Here is a 20,338-nt window from a genome sequence, read left to right as displayed (position 1 = left end):
GGTCACTTTCCACTGACCAGGGCGTCAAATTCAATGTAATTTCAAAGTAAAGGTGAGTACACTCCACCCTGTGTGTAAGGAGAAGCCCCCCCTCCTCCTGCTTAGCCTCAGCTTTTTATGAATAATCAGGGCTTTCTAACGTCCTCCCCTTCCAGCAGGCGGTGGTGGTTTTTCAGGGGGAGACTGACAGGTGGACCGTCCGTGAGCCCCGTCTAATCTGGTGAAAAGGGGACTTTTTGGAGCGTCTTCCTCGGCCCTGGGAAAGACCATGACTCTCTCCAGCATCTGCCGAGAGCCTTCGCTGCTGATTCTGCTGCAAATCGTGTTGATCTGCTCGGCTCAGGTGAGAAGATACGGCATCGTAGTCCTTCATTGTTCCCACGGCAGCCCGTCTGTGGTGACCAGTGAGGCAGCTTTCGAGAGCTTATTGGACCTAAAAGGGTTTTATTTAATATATTTAAGACTCTGAGGCGAATGCATGGTCCTTATAAGTAAGTTTATATGTGTGATATTAGTGTGAATCTCTTGTGGTGTCATATTTTATATTCCTGTTGGCACTTAAAGCTTAATTTTGTTTACTTTATTCTAACCTTACTTATAGTTTACTCATATTTTCTCCTATCTGACCCGTGTTAAAATCAACTGTGTGTGTCGCTGTAGTGCTTTTTACTTCAAATCCACCTTTATTCAATCTTTTTGAGTCACGTTCAGAACCTTTTTTTTAGGGACTCGAGTGTACTTTCATTAATTATTGGATTTAAATTGTCGGTTTCATGCATGCGTTATTTGTAAAATCAGGATATAATAATAATCAGGATGTGACACGTGAACGTTTAATTTAAGTGACTTTGAGGTTAAAGAAATGTGCATTATTTACATGAAAAGATAAGTTTATCTTTAAAAAAAATAAAAATAAAAGGGTCAAAAGCTGGTGTCGGCACACCTGGAACCAATAAGGTCAGTCGGCACCAGTAGTCCCAACACACACGGTATAATGGGACCATAATGGGAAACCAGGTCTGGTTTCCCGACCCCCCCACATCGCCCCCAGACAATGAGGCTCTGTGTGAGCCGCCGCTCTGGAAAATATTTAGAGATGAATTTTTTAAAGTGAGAGTAAAAAGTGAAATTATTATTTATGTCTTTTTTTTGTGTGTTTTCTTTTGCTCTGCAGAGGGGCCCGGTCGGTCCCAGAGGCCCCCCGGGGCCGGTTGGAGTAGCGGGCTTTCCCGGAGTGGACGGCATTGATGTGAGTGTTCGACTGAAGCTGCGGATCAGCTCCTTTCTGAGTTATTAATCAGCTCACTGAACAATGAAGCAGGTTTTTAGTAGTTTTAACAAAAGGTTCCTCACATGACTTCACCCTGACGACGTTCTACTCGGAGATTAATGTTTATTTTATTAAACTACAGTAAGTTCATTTAGCTTAAATGCTGGAAAATGATTTTAAAAAACCACATTAAATAAACTCAGACATGTATGGTGATGACTCCCTGAGTATAAAACAATAAAGAACCAGAATCCGGGTTTCCTGAGTTCAAGTTCTCCCCAAACGCACCACAGTTAGTAGATCAGTTTTGTCTTTTTGTTTTTTGGTGTGCATATTCTTATTAACACGAGGGTTTAAAAAATGCTGCTTCTAAGGCCTCTTCACACATGTGAGTGAAGAAGATCCTGAATCCTTTACAAAATAGAAATATAGGAATAAAGCTCAAATATGAAGCATGCGGTTAAAAGTAAACTAAAAGAAATAGAAACATTTAAACATATTCCAGGTTAAAAGAACCCCTAAATGCCAGAAAAATAAACAAATGGACCGGAGTGCACAAAGTATTTTGAATTAAATAAATAAATCATTAAAGGTCTTTGAATAAATAATCATCCTCTTCTGATTCTTCAGGGCGAACGGGGAGTAGACTCCACCGTGAACGGAGGACCAGTGAGTGCACTTTCTTTTAAATACTTTTCAGCTCATGTCCACGTGCGTGGGGCCCGACGTCGAGCTGATGAACCTTCTGCTTCTTCACAGGGTCCCGACGGCGAGAACGGCCGAGACGGAGCCCTCGGGGCCGCCGGCCTCCCCGGCGCAGACGTGAGTGTGGTGGACGGCGTCGCGTTGCGTTCGCGGTCCGTGGTTCGTGGGAGAGATTCAGTCGAGTCCCGTCGTGGGTTCAAACTCTCCGACAAGAGAGAGCATTGAGTCTGTAAGATCTGAGCTCTTCAGATGTGAGAGAGCGGGTTTGTTTTGGCCTCCAAGACGGCCCTGAATAAACCAACCGGGCTATTTAGGGGAGAGTCTCCACAGAAACAGGGGTCTTTTTGTGAGAGATGGGGGGGTGGGGGGGGGGGCGGGGGGGGGGGGGGGTGGGGGGGTCTGACTAGAACCGGACCGCGTGCCGGTTTAAGGGGGTGCAGAATGGACTCAGTGTGTCTGACGGAGCTGAGAACAGATTCAGAGCTTCATGTGAACTTTGAGGACTTTGAACAATCGGACTTTGTGGGAAGAGGTGGAGCAAGTTTTACTCCACCTACGGGAGCATGAAGGAGACCAGACTGCCACGCCATGAGGAGATGAGGAGATGAGGAGATGAGATGAAGAGATGAAGAGATGAGGAGATGAAGAGATGAGGATGATGAGAAGATGAAGAGATGAGGAGATGAGGATGATGAGAAGATGAAGAGATGAGGAGATGAGATGAGAAGATGAGGAGATGAGGAGATGAGGAGATGAGGAGATGAAGAGATGATGAGATGAGGAGATGAGGAGATGAAGAGATGAGGAGATGAAGAGATGAGGACGATGAGAAGATGAAGAGATGAGAAGATGATGAGAAGATGAAGAGATGAGGAGATGAGGAGATTAGGAGATGAGGATGAAGAGATGAGGAGATGAGAAGATGAGGAGATGAGAAGATGAGGAGATGAGGATGAGGAGATGAGATGAGGATATAAGGATGAGGAGATGAGGAGATGAGGAGATGAGAAGATGAGGTAGATGAGAAGATGAGGATGAGGAGATGAGATGAGGAGATGAGGTGATGAGGAGATGCGATGAGGAGATAAGATGACGAGATGAGGAGATGAGATGAGGAGATGAGGTGGTGCTCTTCAGGTGCTGTCTCTGGCTGATTGTTGGCTTTAGGGGTCTTTCTGGTTCCTTTCCTTCGCCTATGACCAGGTGAAAAGTGTTGTTGAGGGTTATTTATGGAGGAGGCCGGTGAGGGGAGGAGCTTATGGAAGGAAGGCCACACCTCCTCGAACTCAATCAGAGGACGTTTTCCTCACTTTGAATTGATGCCTCGCTCATTTCTTGTTGCGTTCGACGACTTATTTCCGTAGTTTTGGCCGCGAATCAATAATGACGACAATCTTCTCACCGAATGAGACGCAGCTAAACTCTTGATTTGTTTACAACAACATCAACAACAACACCTTGCTTGTGTTTCTTGTCCCATCTGAAAAAACTTGAATCTTTGTTAACGTTGGTTTGTTACAGAATGACTTCATCAGAATTATTAACCTGAACTGTTCTCACATCTATCTCTGGAGATAAAGTCTTGTCAGCTGTATTTTAACCATATACTTTCATCATCATGTTATTTTCATTTTTTTAATGTTGCGTCATCTTTGTAGGGACCCGTTGGACCTCCTGGAGATTTAGGCTCAGTCGGCCCCAAAGGACCAAAAGTACGTTTATCACTGGATTCGTCTTTCTGTTGATTATATGTTGTGTATATCGTTCCACATTTAACGGTTTTGTTGTTGTTGTTGTTGTTTTTTTAGGGTGATTCTGGGCCACGTGGGCTTTCTGGAGAGCCGGTAAGAACAAAAATAAACCAGAATTACGCCACATAAACGTGACGATTCGTCGAAGTCAGATAATGCCGTTTTCAGCTTTTCATAATATGCAGATGACACGCTCTTCTATGTTTTACATCCTATCAAACTGAATATCTCTGTGTTTTGGAACAACAGAACAAAGATATCTAAAGACATCACATTCTCACAGCTGGCTTTAAATAAAATATCATGATATCGAAAGGATATTTTATAAAAATCTATAAATGCTTACCAGATATTGTTTTTTATTGATTTCTGTTGATTGATCGGTCTCAATGTGACTCCCTGATGTCTCCCACAGGGCGTCGGACTTGACGGGCTGGATGTGAGTATTTATGCATAACATCTATACGCGGTGTTGTTATGGTTAACACGCTCAGCTCAGGTGGGTGGGTACAACATACTGGTTACCAGTTCACTTCCCCAGCTGCTGATATTATCACCTTCATTAACCACAGCGGGGATTCTGCAGGTATAACAGCGTTTATGTCATGTGACATATTCATCCTTTTTGTGAGATGTAATGTACATTTTACTGTCAATGGACACTTTTTATTTGCCTTAAAGGTTGAATTTCCCTAAAACGAGTGTCACTGGTCCTTTAATCTGTTTATTTATCATTATATTTCACATCCTAGAAGTAAAAGTCCTGCATTCAAAATGTAACGAGTAAAAGTAAAAGTACTCACTATGCAGAATTGCTCATTTCAGATTAATATATATATTGTATTATTTATTCATAATTAATATGTGCCTCACTCTCATCATGCAGTTGGTAATCTAAACCTATGACAATACGTTCTTATTTATTATTTTTTTTTAATGAATCTAAATTCGGAAGGTAAATAAAGTGATTCAAATAAATGTAGTGGAGTAAAAAGTAAAATATTAAAGTATATTTTATACACTGTGGTGTTACTTCTTTCACCAAAGTGAACATGTGTGTATTAATATTGATACGTAACATATTGATGTGCATTGTTTCGGTGTTTTAGAGGCTTTATTGTTTGCTAACAGGGCATCCCGGGCACAGACGGGCTTCCAGGGGAACTCGGCAAAGTCGGACCAACTGTGAGTCGACTTGTGATTTTATTTATCATGTTTAAATTCACAATGATAAGCGATACATTATATTTCTAAAGGTCTTAAGTAAAAGAAGACAGAAGATGAAAATATAGTGATGAGGGCAGCTGTTTATATCCCTGAATCTGTTATCTTATATATTCATCTTTTTTATTGTTTTATTTTATTATATATTTTTTTACTATAACCCCTAATATCTTTTCATATTTTTTTATTTTATTATATTTTTTTACTATAATTCCTAATATTTTTCTTATTATTTTGAACTTAACTAACATTTGTACTTTTTTGGCATAAAATTTGTAGGAATAAGTAAGGACAACATCATATATTAGCGAATGTAAATGTATGTTAACTTATTATATACTTATATATATATAAGTATATAATAAGTTAACATACATTTATATATATGAGATATATATAAAAATATAAATATATATAATATATATAAATATATATATATATATATATAAATTAACATACATTTATATATATATATATATATATATTATATATATATATATATATATATATATATATATATATAAGATATATAAGAAAATATTGAAGGTCCTTGTCCATGAAAAAAATGTTTAATCTCTCACAGGGAACAAGAGGCAAGAGAGGTCAACTGGGTCTTCCTGGTGCTTCTGGGCCGCGGGTAAATATTATTAAAATATAACAGTTTCTGTCAAACATACTACGGGGAGGAAAGAAATTACAACTCATATAAATGTCAGAGTAACACGTTTCTTATTTGTTAACAAAATGAAACCCCCCCATAATGAATGATTGAAGGTTCATTGTGTGTTGTTTCTTCTCAGGGGCCTCCGGCCGTGTACCAAGGGGAGGACCTGGTAAGATCCCTTTACAACCACAACAAAGCTGCTTTCTGCCTGATCAAAATAAAAGCACTTGGCTTCGCTGCAGCTGTACACTCTGCTACTTTTTAAACTGAGAGAATGAAGACGATTGTGGTTGATTCACAGCTGATAGGAAGAAGAATTAAACTAAACACATGGCTGACGTAGTAACCACAAAGTCACCGTATGTTATTCATCTGATTTCATGATTTTAAAGGACCTGTTTATTTTGTTCAAAGTTCTATAATTGTCAGCGTGATGAGTTCAAGTGCTCGTAGAAAGCTCAGACATCTGAGACTCAAACAACTACTAATCTTCTAAATGCACATCGTCCTCTTCATGACATTAATGCCTGAACTCAAACTGAATTAAACATCACTTGGCTGACCTGACTGTAGGTGTATATATATATATATATATATATATATATATATATATATATATATATATATATATATATATATATTTATATTGTTGTTGTTGATTTTAGAGTAATTTCTTTTAATTATCAACAATAAAAGTAAAGCACAGACAATTAGTTGTAAACTATAAAAAAACACATTTGTTAATTAGCCTTTTCTGCTAGCTGTTGCACTGGACAGTGGAGCCCCCTAGTGGCAGCGCTCTTCCATGACCTCAAATAGGCTGTTGTGTTTTTCAGTGTCCCAACGCCTGCCCCGCTGGACTCAACGGACATTCTGGTCTCCCCGGCATGAAGGTGAGTGAGATGTCACGGACGTTGTTTTTGTCCAACTTTAACTCATATATATCTTTTTGGGGGGGGAATTTTTTTGGGGGGAATATATATATATTTTTTAAAATATATATATATATATAAATATATATATTTATATATATTTATATATATTTATATATATATTTATATATATTAATATATACGTATATATATTAATATTTTTATATTAATATATATATATTTATATATCTTTTTTAAATATATATTTATATATATATGTGACTTAAGTGCAAAGAGCTTCTGGTGACTCGTGATCTTCCTCCCCGTCTGTCTGCAGGGCCACAAGGGGGTGAAAGGTGAATCTGGGGAGCCCGGAAGACAAGGACACAAGGTAACATCCTTTCCTCTCTCAGCCCCTTGGATCTTATTCCTGCAACCGATAACACGCAAAGACAGTTTTCATGAAACACCTCTAGAATATGTTGAAGGTTTGAGCTCAAGCGTCTTTCCCATAACCTCTGTTCTCCCTCAGGGAGAGGAAGGAGAACAAGGGCTGCTGGGGGAAGTTGGCGCTCAAGGATTACCGGTAAGATGTTCCACCGTTCGCTCTCTGGAGCTCTCCGTGAACGCCGAGACGTCCTCACACGGGACTCTTCTGTCTCTTCTCCTTCTACTAGGGCCAAGGTGGACCGAGAGGCCTCCTGGGAATAACTGGCTCCACTGGGGACAAGGTGAGATCGGACACACACACACACACACACACACACACACACACACAGTTTATACACACACACTATAAAACATGTCTGGCTATTAATGATCCAATCAGCACCGGGGCTCACGATGGCCAACCGCCTAAACTTCCATCAAGTACATTTCAAAATAAAAGCTCATATATACCGTGGAAGAAACACGGAGTTAGAAGACTGATTAGTCGATCAATAGAGAAATAATCTAAGGCATTTTTTTTTTGAAGGTCGATTAATCATTAAAGTAATTCTTTATGCAAAAAATGTCTGTTTTCAGTCTTTCTATTTATTTTTAAAATATCATATTAAAATGGATATAATTTGGTTATACATTTAAAGACATTTAATCACATTTGACTTGAGGAGACTGGGATGGAGAGTGTTCCTCTATTTTCTGCCACTTTATAGACGATAATTACAAACGATTAATCAATAAAGCGAGCAACTAATCGGCAGATTAATCGAAACCTGATATGTTTTACTGAAAACGTCTTTTAATTGAAAAACAGGGATTGGTTCAACTAACTTAACAATATTCCCGTCTCCACACTCAGGGACCTCGTGGAAAGCCCGGCGATGGAGGTCCTCGGGGGATCCAGGGAGGCCCGGTGAGTCCCCGTCTTGTTGCCCCCCCCCCCCCCCCCCCCTGCTCTGTTATTAAAATACAAAAATAAATAACGTTGATATCTTTTAGGGCGACTCGGGTCAAAGAGGAGCCATCGGTGAGCACGGGCCGGCCGGAGTGCAGGTGAGAACGACAAATAACACCCATAAAAAAAAACACACACAACCGTGACACAATTTCACAGCTGACTTCTGAACCAACGTTTCACTCTTTTAAAATATAATATAATATAAAATGTGATGAATATTCACATGAATACTCTTTCAGTGGCGTCGCTGTTCGTTTGGTTTCTCCTTCCAGCGTGTTGTTTTAGTTTGAGGTCATAAATTAAATGTGTTTCTGCTTCTTTCTCTGTTTTGTTGTTGTTGTTGTTGTTGTTGTTGTTGTCCTACAGGGGGATGGAGGCACGTCTGGAATCAAAGGAGTGCCAGGGCCAAAAGGAGGGCCGGTGAGTAATAAATCAATCAATAAATAACGACTGTCCCGCTGCTCTCCTATTCACAAACCAATGTATTTATCCCATAATGCAACACGTGAATGTCTGATTACCTACGCCAACCTCTCGTATTTCTGGTCCACAGGGCCTCGCTGGTCCAGACGCCCGTGAGGGGATACCCGGTCTGCCCGGATCCAAGGTACCATACACGTTATTAAACACATTTTGCAGAGGTTGATTTGTTTTTGTTTTGTTTGTGTGCTTTTAGATGGAAAGTTTGTTTTTGTGCGTGTGTGTGTTTTTTTTTTAGGGTCTCACAGCAAAAGATGGGGCTCCAGGTGATGCTGGCCCACAAGGACTTCCTGTAAGTGTGACCTTTGACCTCAAAGCGTCCCCGAGTCGTCGTCAACAGCGCGATGTTGTTGATGTTTGATGTGTCCTTCTCTTCACGCAGGGTTTGCCGGGCTCTTACGGACAGAAGGGAGTCAGCGGTGCAGTGGTACGATCATTTTTTATTGATTAATAACGGGAATATTTGCAACGCTACAACTTTTATGACCATTTCCAGATTGTACAATGTTGTAAAAATAAAATGAACTGCACTGTTTCCCTCTTTGCGTCACCAGGGTAAAACCGGTGATCCAGGTGTTGTAGGACTGATGGGGTCTCCAGGGAAACAAGTACGTTTAGTACAATTAACCCGACGAGAAACACATCTAGTCTTTGGATTTTAACCGGTTCGAGATATTTTTTAGGCATCTGCTAACGATGTGTGTGATGTTGTCTCGGCCCGCAGGGCGAGCGAGGCGAGCAGGGCGAGGTGGGCCCGGTCGGAGCCCGAGGAGGACCAGTGAGTCGGCCCCGTCTGCATTTCACTTCAATTTTTGAGAGACGCAGGAAACAGGAAACAAGTTTTTCACTTCCTGTCTCCGGCGTTTAGTCACTCGTCCTGATGAGTTGCCAGGGTTTTTTTTATTTTCCCAGAGGCCTCGGAGGCAAACAATCTGAATGTCCTCAGAGGACTCAGAGGGTTGAGTAAATGTAGATGACGTCTCTACAATAATTCATACCAGAAACACATTTTAGTAACTTAAATCAAACTGCATTGGCAGCAAATACACATACCAAAATATTCATTCATTTTTCATTTTTCAAACACAATTAATGAAACCAAAGTCAATATTTCTTGATACATTTAGACGCCTATTTTGTGGTTTTCTATCCGCGTTCAAATGTTCTTTTCTCTCCTTCAGGGTGGACGAGGAGAGAAGGGGCCTGACGGGCCTCTAGGATCACCAGGACCCCGGGTAAGACCTTTAGAGCGCCTGTCTAGAATGAAACCAACAGCTGGAAACAGAGGTGACGCTGAGTGGGTTTCACTGCGTTCAGCGTGATGATACGAATCATTTGTAGCAGTTCGCTTTGATGTAAACAGAATAAGAACCGCAGTTGGAAAGGTATCACAAAGATCGGTGAGTTGTTGCAGGTCAAAGGTCAAGTTGGACCTGTACTTTGTTTTATTATGTATATCAGTTTTTCTAACGTCAGACTGCAAGACATCTCCTTAATCCACTGACTAGAATGACGTCTCTGGTAATCTAAACATCCATTTAAAAGCAATTCCATGAAACAAAAGAAATCAATTAGGTTGTGTTTCGTCACATTTACTGGGAAATGTGGCATTTAACTTCATCCTTAGTTCCAACAAATAAAGAATAATAGATTTGAACCTCATCAAGTGCACAGAAAAGTGCCAAAAAATGGGTGTGGCCCCAGCACAGAACCCTGTGGTACTCCAAACATGAGTTATAGGTCCAATTATGTCTTATATCATGTGTTTTAAAGAAAAAGACGACTTCATGATGTTAGTGAAGTCAAGACAAGCTTGTCTATTTATTGTAATACAATTCATTATTTATGGGTTGGTATCTATTCACACACGGACATCTTAAAATAGAATATTTCTTAAACCCGCAGAGGCAGGATTTAGGAACTCTCTTTCTCCGTTTTGTTTCATAAATATGAATGTTATAAATAAAAAGAGGATTTAAAAAAAAAAAACGTAATCACGAATATGACGAAGAAGGTATTGTTGTTATTATTAAGATGTAATTATTTGGTCAACATTTTGGTCTGGGATGGCGAAACAAACTGTGGGTGTGTCCAACATTCCTTTAAACCTGAGAGAGAAACAACAGGATTATGGTAATGGTAAAGATTAGACCCTGGATGGATCGGGAAGCAGTTAAAAAATATATATGTGTATTTTGATGAAGCAAAAGCTCAAAACATAGTAATCCCATAGATGTGATTGACAGCCCAGGGCCGAAACCCTTTTCTGCTGCAGGACCTCGGCTCGGTATCAAACCAAGAGATCGGCCCCCCCGAGCAATCCGGTGTTCATAAATACTTTCTCCGATCCTGAACGTGTTATTCAACACGAGGATCGTCCACCAAGACAAATCTTGTATCTGGGAACTGAAGCCTCGTGCCGGGCTGTTATTAAAAGAGTGGCGGGTCTTTTATGACCTTCTGTGGCTACAGTTAAGTCTGTAATCCGCCGGTGAGTGGGGCATGAATGGCCTCTTGTTACTGACATCCGAAGGCCAAAGGGGGGTTCTCTGTAGCTCGGGGGGGGGGGGGGGGGGGGGGGGTGGGGGGGGGGGGGATCAGAGCAGGAAAAGAAGCTGAGAAGCCCTGAAAGAGCTCTCTGTTCCCCAGGAATGCCTGAAACCCGCCGGCCCACTGTACACCACAATCAGTACCCCCCCCACACACACACACACAGTGACATGTGAGGGGGGGGGGGGGGGTTCTTCAGGTCCTTACAGCCTCACAGATCAGATGATGTGAAGCTGGAGATGTTTTTTATATTTCAGGTTAAGGTGGGGGAGCTTCACACAGTCGGTCTTGTGTTATGAACCTGACGTGAGGGCACATTCTGTGGTTATAAATATGTTTATTTGTGTGTGTGTGTGTGTGTGTGTGTGTGTGTGTGTGTGTGTAGGGAGGCAAAGGGAACCAAGGCCTTCCCGGACTTCCTGGCCCTGCTGGTTATCGAGGCCAGAAGGGCGACAGGGTAAGAGACACAAAGTGACACATCGTTGAATGCAACCTGTCAATCATCTTGTAGCCCCACCCCTAAAGCGTACCATGCGTTATGGTCTATTTGACTCTCTTGAAGAAGACTTGAAACTACAGATTGAGACCATAAACTCATGTTTACAATGTTTACTGAGGGAATAAATCAAGAAAAGTAGAGTCATTTATATAGACTTCTATACAACCAGAGGAGTCGCCCCCTGGTGGTCAGGGGAGAGAATGCAGCTTTAACACATGAAGCATAGACTTCTATACAACCAGAGGAGTCGCCCCCTGGTGGTCAGGGGAGAGAATGCAGCTTTAACACATGAAGCATAGACTTCTATACAACCAGAGGAGTCGCCCCCTGGTGGTCAGGATAGAGAATGCAGCTTTAACACATGATGCATAGACTTCTATACAACCAGAGGAGTCGCCCCCTGGTGGTCAGGAGAGAGAATGCAGCTTTAACACATGAAGCATAGACTTCTATACAACCAGAGGAGTCGCCCCCTGGTGGTCAGGATAGAGAATGCAGCTTTAACACATGATGCATAGACTTCTATACAACCAGAGGAGTCGCCCCCTGGTGGTCAGGAGAGAGAATGCAGCTTCAACACATGAAGCATAGACTTCTATACAACCAGAGGAGTCGCCCCCTGGTGGTCGGTAGAGAGAATGCAGCTTTAACACATGAAGCATAGACTTCTATACAACCAGAGGAGTCTCCCCCTGGTGGTCGGTAGAGAGACTATTTGAGATCAGGGTTTTGACGGAAAACATTACAAAATCATGAAATAAAAGAGTCAAAATCAACAAAATTGTACTTCAAGAACAGACGCTTCAGTGAATTAACTTTTCTTTTTGTCCTCAGGGGGCCGTCGGTCTCGATGGTTCAAAAGGAGACCAGGTACGTTGCATAGCTTCGTATTATTGTTGTTATTGAAACTCAGATTGCAGAGTGTTGGTATTCATGCTCTTCTTTTCATTTCAGGGATCTGCAGGTGACGAAGGAACGGCAGGAGATGTGGGAGAGCTGGTGGGTGACGGCTGAAACACGGGCTTCAGCTTCTGTTGGTCGGGGGAGGAATATCAGTTTGTTGGGATAAAAAAAAAGAAGAAAAAAAAGAGGAATGTGTAGTTGTGGAAAGTAAAAAAAGAACAAAAGGTTTGAGAAGAGATTAAACATATCTCTCCTTATGTAAATGTGTATCTTCTCCTTCAGGGGGATCAAGGAGAGCCAGGAGAGAGAGGATCGGTACGTTCACCTGAACCACCAAAACACATGAATCTGTTACTGTGAAGCAGCTGCTGGAGATCCTGAATTCACCATGAAAACGACTCTGAACTACACCTCCTGTTTATAACACCTCCACCTCCACCACCCTCCTGTTTATAACACCTCCACCTCCACCACCCTCTTGTTTATAACACCTCCACCTCCACCACCCTCTTGTTTATAACACCTCCACCTCCACCACCCTCCTGTTTATAACACCTCCACCACCCTCCTGTTTATAACACCTCCACCATCACCACCCTCCTGTTTATAACACCTCCACCTCCACCACCCTCCTGTTTATAACACCTCCACCTCCACCACCCTCTTGTTTATAACACCTCCACCATCACCATCCTCTTGTTTATAACACCTCCACCACCACCACCCTCTTGTTTATAACACCTCCACCACCACCACCCTCTTGTTTATAACACCTCCACCACCACCACCCTCTTGTTTATAACACCTCCACCTCCACCACCCTCTTGTTTATAACACCTCCACCACACTCCTGTTTATAACACCTCCACCACCACCACCCTCTTGTTTATAACACCTCCACCACACTCCTGTTTATAACACCTCCACCACCACCACCCTCTTGTTTATAACACCTCCACCTCCACCACCCTCCTGTTTATAACACCTCCACCATCACCACCCTCTTGTTTATAACACCTCCACCACCACCACCCTCTTGTTTATAACACCTCCACCACCACCCTCTTGTTTATAACACCTCCACCACACTCCTGTTTATAACACCTCCACCACCACCACCCTCTTGTTTATAACACCTCCACCACACTCCTGTTTATAACACCTCCACCACCACCACCCTCTTGTTTATAACACCTCCACCTCCACCACCCTCTTGTTTATAACACCTCCACCACCCTCTTGTTTATAACACCTCCACCACCACCACCCTCTTGTTTATAACACCTCCACCACCACCACCCTCTTGTTTATAACACCTCCACCTCCACCACCCTCTTGTTTATAACACCTCCACCACACTCCTGTTTATAACACCTCCACCACCACCACCCTCTTGTTTATAACACCTCCACCTCCACCACCCTCTTGTTTATAACACCTCCACCACACTCCTGTTTATAACACCTCCACCACCACCACCCTCTTGTTTATAACACCTCCACCTCCACCACCCTCTTGTTTATAACACCTCCACCACACTCCTGTTTATAACACCTCCACCACCACCACCCTCTTGTTTATAACACCTCCACCACCACCACCCTCTTGTTTATAACACCTCCACCACCACCACCCTCTTGTTTATAACACCTCCACCACCCTCTTGTTTATAACACCTCCACCACCCTCTTGTTTATAACACCTCCACCACCACCACCCTCTTGTTTATAACACCTCCACCTCCACCACCCTCTTGTTTATAACACCTCCACCACACTCCTGTTTATAACACCTCCACCACCACCACCCTCTTGTTTATAACACCTCCACCTCCACCACCCTCTTGTTTATAACACCTCCACCACACTCCTGTTTATAACACCTCCACCACCACCACCCTCTTGTTTATAACACCTCCACCTCCACCACCCTCTTGTTTATAACACCTCCACCACACTCCTGTTTATAACACCTCCACCACCACCACCCTCTTGTTTATAACACCTCCACCACCACCACCCTCTTGTTTATAACACCTCCACCACCACCACCCTCTTGTTTATAACACCTCCACCTCCACCACCCTCTTGTTTATAACACCTCCACCACACTCTTGTTTATAACACCTCCACCACCACCACCCTCTTGTTTATAACACCTCCACCTCCACCACCCTCCTGTTTATAACACCTCCTCCTCCCTCTTGTTTATAACCCACCACCTCCTCCTCCCTCTTGTTTATAACTCACCACCTCCTCCTCCCTCTTGTTTATAACCCACCACCACCTCCCTCTTGTTTATAACCCACCACCTCCTCCCTCTTGTTTATAACCCACCTCCTCCTCCCTCTTGTTTATAACTCACCACCTCCTCCTCCCTCTTGTTTATAACCCACCACCACCTCCCTCTTGTTTATAACCCACCACCTCCTCCCTCTTGTTTATAACCCACCTCCTCCTCCTCTTGTTTATAACCCACCTCCTCCTCCTCTTGTTTATAACCCACCACCTCCTCCTTCTTGTTTATAACCCACCACCTCCTCCTCTTGTTTATAACCCACCACCTCCTCCCTCTTGTTTATAACCCACCACCACCACCTCCTCACTCTTGTTTATAACCCACCACCTCCTCCCTCCTGTTTATAACCCACCACCACCACCTCCCTCTTGTTTATAACCCACCACCTCCTCCCTCTTGTTTATAACCCACCACCACCACCTCCTCCCTCTTGTTTATAATCCCCCCCCCCACACACACCTCCTCCTCCTCCCTCTTGTTTATAACCCACCTCCTCCTCCCTCCTGTTTATAACCCACCTCCTCCTCCTCTTGTTTATAACCCACCTCCTCCTCCTCTTGTTTATAACCCACCTCCTCCTCCCTCTTGTTTATAACCCACCTCCTCCTCCTCTTGTTTATAACCCACCTCCTCCTCCCTCTTGTTTATAACCCACCTCCTCCTCCTCTTGTTTATAACCCACCTCCTCCTCCTCTTGTTTATAACCCACCTCCTCCTCCTCTTGTTTATAACCCACCTCCTCCTCCCTCTTGTTTATAACCCACCTCCTCCTCCCTCTTGTTTATAACCCACCACCACCACCTCCTCCCTCTTGTTTATAACCCACCTCCTCCTCCTCTTGTTTATAACCCACCTCCTCCTCCCTCTTGTTTATAACCCACCACCTCCTCCCTCTTGTTTATAACCCACCACCACCACCTCCTCCCTCTTGTTTATAACCCACCACCACCACCTCCTCCCTCTTGTTTATAACCCACCTCCTCCTCCCTCCTGTTTATAACCCCCCCCCCCCCACACACACACACACTCCTCCTCCTCCCTCTTGTTTATAACCCCCCCCCCCCCCACACACACACACACACACACACACACACACACACCACCTCCTCCTCCCTCTTAACATTGTGCATCCCATGTGTTGTGATCAGACGGGCCCACCGGGAGAGACGGGGAATAAAGGACCCGAGGGCGGCCGAGGTCAGCAGGGCAAAGAGGGCAAAGAGGGCCAACCGGGACCTCGTGGCATGCAGGGCGACATGGGTGTACCGGGCCTGCCGGGGTCGCAGGGGCCAGCGGTGAGATGCTTTATATCTTCGTGCAATATGTTCCCTCACTTCTGGATTATTTATAGTTCTGGTGAAAGCTCGTCGATGTCGTCTTTATTTTTTTATTTTTGTTTCTCAGGGGAAATCCTCGACAGACACACACATCAAACAAGTCTGCATGAGGGTAATGCAAGGTGAGTGGTGGTCTTCTATACGTGTTTTGTCAATTGGGCATTCTTATTCACGTCATATTTTCTGGACTAATCTACAATTTTCAAATCACATGAAAAATATGCAATTAAAGCCCCTTTTCCCCCTGCCCTTCAACAAGCTGATATATGATATATGTATTTTGATACTGTCATACAAAGTCAGATTTAATGTGTGACAAGAAATGCAGGGATAATAAACAATAAACATGATTGACCTTTAAAGGTTACAACTACACTGAATAGAAGTAGCACATAAGAACATTTCTTTTCTGCCGCCTCACAGAGCAGCTGGCCCAGCTGGCAGCGAGTCTGAGCCGGCCGGAGTCCGGCGTCTCTGGGATGCCCGGCCCCCCCGGCCCGCCTGGACCTCAGGGCGCCTCTGGAGAGAATGGTTTCCCCGGACACACCGGATCTCGAGGACTGCCCGGTCTGAAGGGTCCCGCTGGGCATCTGGGTCGCAAAGGACCCAAAGGTGAGTTTCAGATCAGAGGGTCTGCGACCGCGTGGATCTGTGCCAATGCATTCTGTCTACTGACCACCAGGGGGCGACTCCTCTGGTTGTATAGAAGTCTATGCTTCATGTGTTAAAGCTGCATTCTCTCTACTGACCACCAGGGGGCGACTCCTCTGGTTGTATAGAAGTCTATGCATCATGTGTTAAAGCTGCATTCTGTCTACTGACCACCAGGGGTCGACTCCTCTGGTTGTATAGAAGTCTATGCATCAAGTGTTAAAGCTGCATTCTGTCTACTGACCACCAGGGGGCGACTCCTCTGGTTGTATAGAAGTCTATGCATCAAGTGTTAAAGCTGCATTCTGTCTACTGACCACCAGGGGGCGACTCCTCTGGTTGTATAGAAGTCTATGCTTCATGTGTTAAAGCTGCATTCTCTCTCCTGACCACCAGGGGGCGACTCCTCTGGTTGTATAGAAGTCTATGCATCAAGTGTTAAAGCTGCATTCTGTCTACTGACCACCAGGGGGCGACTCCTCTGGTTGTATAGAAGTCTATGCATCAAGTGTTAAAGCTGCATTCTGTCTACTGACCACCAGGGGGCGACTCCTCTGGTTGTATAGAAGTCTATGCATCAAGTGTTAAAGCTGCATTCTGTCTACTGACCACCAGGGGGCGACTCCTCTGGTTGTATAGAAGTCTATGCATCAAGTGTTAAAGCTGCATTCTGTCTACTGACCACCAGGGGGCGACTCCTCTGGTTGTATAGAAGTCTATGCTTCATGTGTTAAAGCTGCATTCTCTCTACTGACCACCAGGGGGCGACTCCTCTGGTTGTATAGAAGTCTATGCATCAAGTGTTAAAGCTGCATTCTGTCTACTGACCACCAGGGGGCGACTCCTCTGGTTGTATAGAAGTCTATGCTTCATGTGTTAAAGCTGCATTCTCTCTCCTGACCACCAGGGGGCGACTCCTCTGGTTGTATAGAAGTCTATGCATCAAGTGTTAAAGCTGCATTCTGTCTACTGACCACCAGGGGGCGACTCCTCTGGTTGTATAGAAGTCTATGCATCAAGTGTTAAAGCTGCATTCTGTCTACTGACCACCAGGGGGCGACTCCTCTGGTTGTATAGAAGTCTATGCATCAAGTGTTAAAGCTGCATTCTGTCTACTGACCACCAGGGGGCGACTCCTCTGGTTGTATAGAAGTCTATGCATCAAGTGTTAAAGCTGCATTCTGTCTACTGACCACCAGGGGGCGACTCCTCTGGTTGTATAGAAGTCTATGCTTCATGTGTTAAAGCTGCATTCTCTCTACTGTGTTTCTTCTGGCCGGGAGCTTCATTTCCATCTCATGCGTTCCTATTCATGTCCTGTTCTGACCCACTTCCTCCTCGGGGGATCCATCGGGTCCATCTCGATGTTAACGAGGGAACTGATGAGCTTGAACTCACGGCTAAATCGGGGCAAAGTCTCCCTCCCGGTGACGGCTATGTTTAAACTCTCTGCAGGAGACCAGGGTGACCGAGGGGACAGAGGACCCACGACGAGAGGATCCAAAGGAGCGCCCGGTGCCCCCGGTCTACCAGGTAAATGACTCACCGTGACTAAGACGTCTGATTTTAGAACAACCGTCCTCAATGTCTGACTCGGCCGTATTAAACTGAGGCCACATGTCAGGCGGCAACATGTTATTACTGCAGCATTTTAAATATGAGTGGACTTCAAAAGTCCTTTTTTTCTGGTTTTAAATATACGATTTCAAGGGATTTCATATCAAAAAGAAAAGAAGAAAACATCATCAAACTGAGTGTGGTGTAATAATGATATTATTATAATAACTATATTATTATTATTATTATATTACTATAGTAATATTATTATTATTATAAAATTATAATAATAATGATAACTCTAATAGTAATCATTATTATCATAATTCTTTAGAATTATTAACTATTATTATATAATGGCGTGAACAATAATAATTTGAGTAATACACTGAATTATGTGTATTAGCAGTTATTGTAGGCTACGTTCAGGCTCCCTCAAGTTGCTAAAAAGTGAACTGCAGATAAATAATAAATAAAAGACTAATTTATTCTGCGACCCCAAATGAAATCCCAGTGTTTTGCTCATGGGCTCCTCAGCAGGGCAGAACAGGAACCAGTTTTAACCTCCACCCTCTTCCGCTCTCAGGTGAACCCGGGCGAGCTGCTTACGGCCCCGACGGTCGCGACGGAGGCAGGGGGCCCCGCGGCGTCCCCGGTGTGCCCGGAGTCCCCGGACCCCCCGGCACCGCCGGCATGAACGGCTACTGCGAGTCGTCCCAGTGCGTCCTGGCCGCGGCGACGGCGGGGGTCTCCGCGAAGGACTCCGGCATGAAGGGCCCCGGTGACATGTGAGGAGCGGGGGAAGAGACCGGAGACCGGAGACCGGAGACCGGAGGAGGGACCGGAACCACGGGAGGAAGACGTGTCTCCTAATTTTGGAAAAGCATTATTTTTTTTTAAATTCTCTTGAAGCCGATCGTTTTGGTTAAAAAACATCAAAAGTTTTATTTCATCTCAATTTATTTTATATATTTTTTTTGTAAAATTAAAGAAATTAAGAACTCACATTTCCACCAGAGTTTATGTACGTTTATGTAAATGTGTCAATATGCAAATTATACATCTGGATGACGTACGTTTTGTTTGTTGTTTGTTGTTGTTTATTCCCCCCCCCCCCTTCTCTGTGTCGGCCATGTTGGATAATTGTCGTGTTGTTTCTGTGAAAACCTCTCTGGCAGTTTTATATGACTTCTTATTTATTATATCGAGGTTCAAGGCGACGTCTTCGAGTTGTACAAAAGGAGGAAATAAACACATTTTGATAAACTCTCGCGTGTTTTGTATCGACGAGTGAGGCTAAAAACGACAAAACTAACACATTATTATTATTATTATTATTATTGCGTAATGCAGGAATACAATGACATCATTTAGAGAAAGCGACCAGAACATTATTATATTCTTCACTCATGAATACCGAAATATTCGTAACTTCTTCTTGTGAAAGTCACTTTAAATTTCCAAAACATAAGAAAGTTGATCCATTTAAACTTTATCCCTCAATGTGTTGATCGTTTACACCTTGAATGATTTCTAATCTTCTAATTAACTCACGCAATGTTTTAAAATTCATCTTTTTTAAAAACCTTTTAGTTTCCCAACAATGACTTTTAGTTTATTATAAAACACAACATTCAAAGATCTGCTTTGACGCATAGAAACTAATTTAATTCTTCAAGCGCGTGAACGTGATTAAACTCAGTTAAAGGACTTTGTGACCTGAAAGTCCTCACGGTGGGTTAAAAAGGCCCATGAAGGAAGGAGGAGACAAAGGAAGGAAGGAGGAGAAACATCAAGGAAGCAGAGGGGAAAAAGACGACAGAATAGGAGAACGAGGAGCAGAAGAAGAAGAAGGAAAAGGAAAAGGGGACAAAGGAAGGAAGGAAGGAGAAGAAACATGAGGAAGAAGGAGAAGCAGCAGAAGACGACTGAGTAGGAGAAAGAGGAACAGGACAAGGAGGATGGGAAGGAGACAAAGGAAGGAGGAGGAGGAAGAATGAGAGGAGGAAGAGAGAGAAAAACACGACAGAGGAGAACGAGAAGGAGAAGATGAAGGAGGTGGTAATGGAGAAAGAGGAGGACGAGAAGAAGCAGTAAGAGAATGAGGAACACTAGAAGAAGGACTGAAGGAGACAACAAAGGAGGAGGAGAAGGAAGAGGAAAACAAGGAGAAGA

The 20,338-nt window shown here is 43.5% G+C and overlaps 1 protein-coding gene across 1 annotated transcript; it reads left to right on the top strand.

Annotated features, from left to right (window-relative positions):
* The first annotated feature begins 268 nt into the window (after nt 1-268).
* On the top strand, nt 269-18,985 carry col9a1a (collagen, type IX, alpha 1a). The gene is made up of 32 exons (XM_034536491.1): nt 269-343; nt 1,175-1,249; nt 1,901-1,939; nt 2,030-2,092; nt 3,634-3,687; nt 3,784-3,819; nt 4,142-4,165; nt 4,858-4,911; nt 5,534-5,587; nt 5,751-5,783; nt 6,451-6,507; nt 6,824-6,877; nt 7,019-7,072; nt 7,164-7,217; nt 7,790-7,843; nt 7,930-7,983; nt 8,255-8,308; nt 8,442-8,495; nt 8,607-8,660; nt 8,751-8,795; nt 8,923-8,976; nt 9,093-9,146; nt 9,550-9,603; nt 11,304-11,375; nt 12,252-12,287; nt 12,372-12,416; nt 12,603-12,635; nt 15,767-15,913; nt 16,023-16,077; nt 16,379-16,567; nt 18,062-18,139; nt 18,750-18,985. Exons 1-32 carry the CDS (start codon nt 269-271, stop codon nt 18,953-18,955), a joined length of 2,064 nt encoding a protein of 687 aa, XP_034392382.1. The 3' UTR covers nt 18,956-18,985.
* The last annotated feature ends 1,353 nt before the right edge of the window (nt 18,986-20,338 follow it).

The sequence above is a fragment of the Cyclopterus lumpus genome, chromosome 1 (assembly GCF_009769545.1).
Source record: "Cyclopterus lumpus isolate fCycLum1 chromosome 1, fCycLum1.pri, whole genome shotgun sequence".
Taxonomy (NCBI): Eukaryota; Metazoa; Chordata; class Actinopteri; order Perciformes; family Cyclopteridae; genus Cyclopterus; species Cyclopterus lumpus.
This window is presented reverse-complemented; position numbering and strand designations above follow the sequence as displayed.

Excerpts from the sequence above, each read along its gene's own strand:
- col9a1a (XM_034536491.1), top strand. The coding sequence starts at position 269 with ATGACTCTCTCCAGCATCTGCCGAGAGCCTTCGCTGCTGATTCTGCTG. Across the intron at positions 8,796-8,922 it reads AGGGAGTCAGCGGTGCAGTG|GGTAAAACCGGTGATCCAGG; the intron begins GTACGATCATTT and ends TTGCGTCACCAG. Across the intron at positions 8,977-9,092 it reads TGGGGTCTCCAGGGAAACAA|GGCGAGCGAGGCGAGCAGGG; the intron begins GTACGTTTAGTA and ends CTCGGCCCGCAG.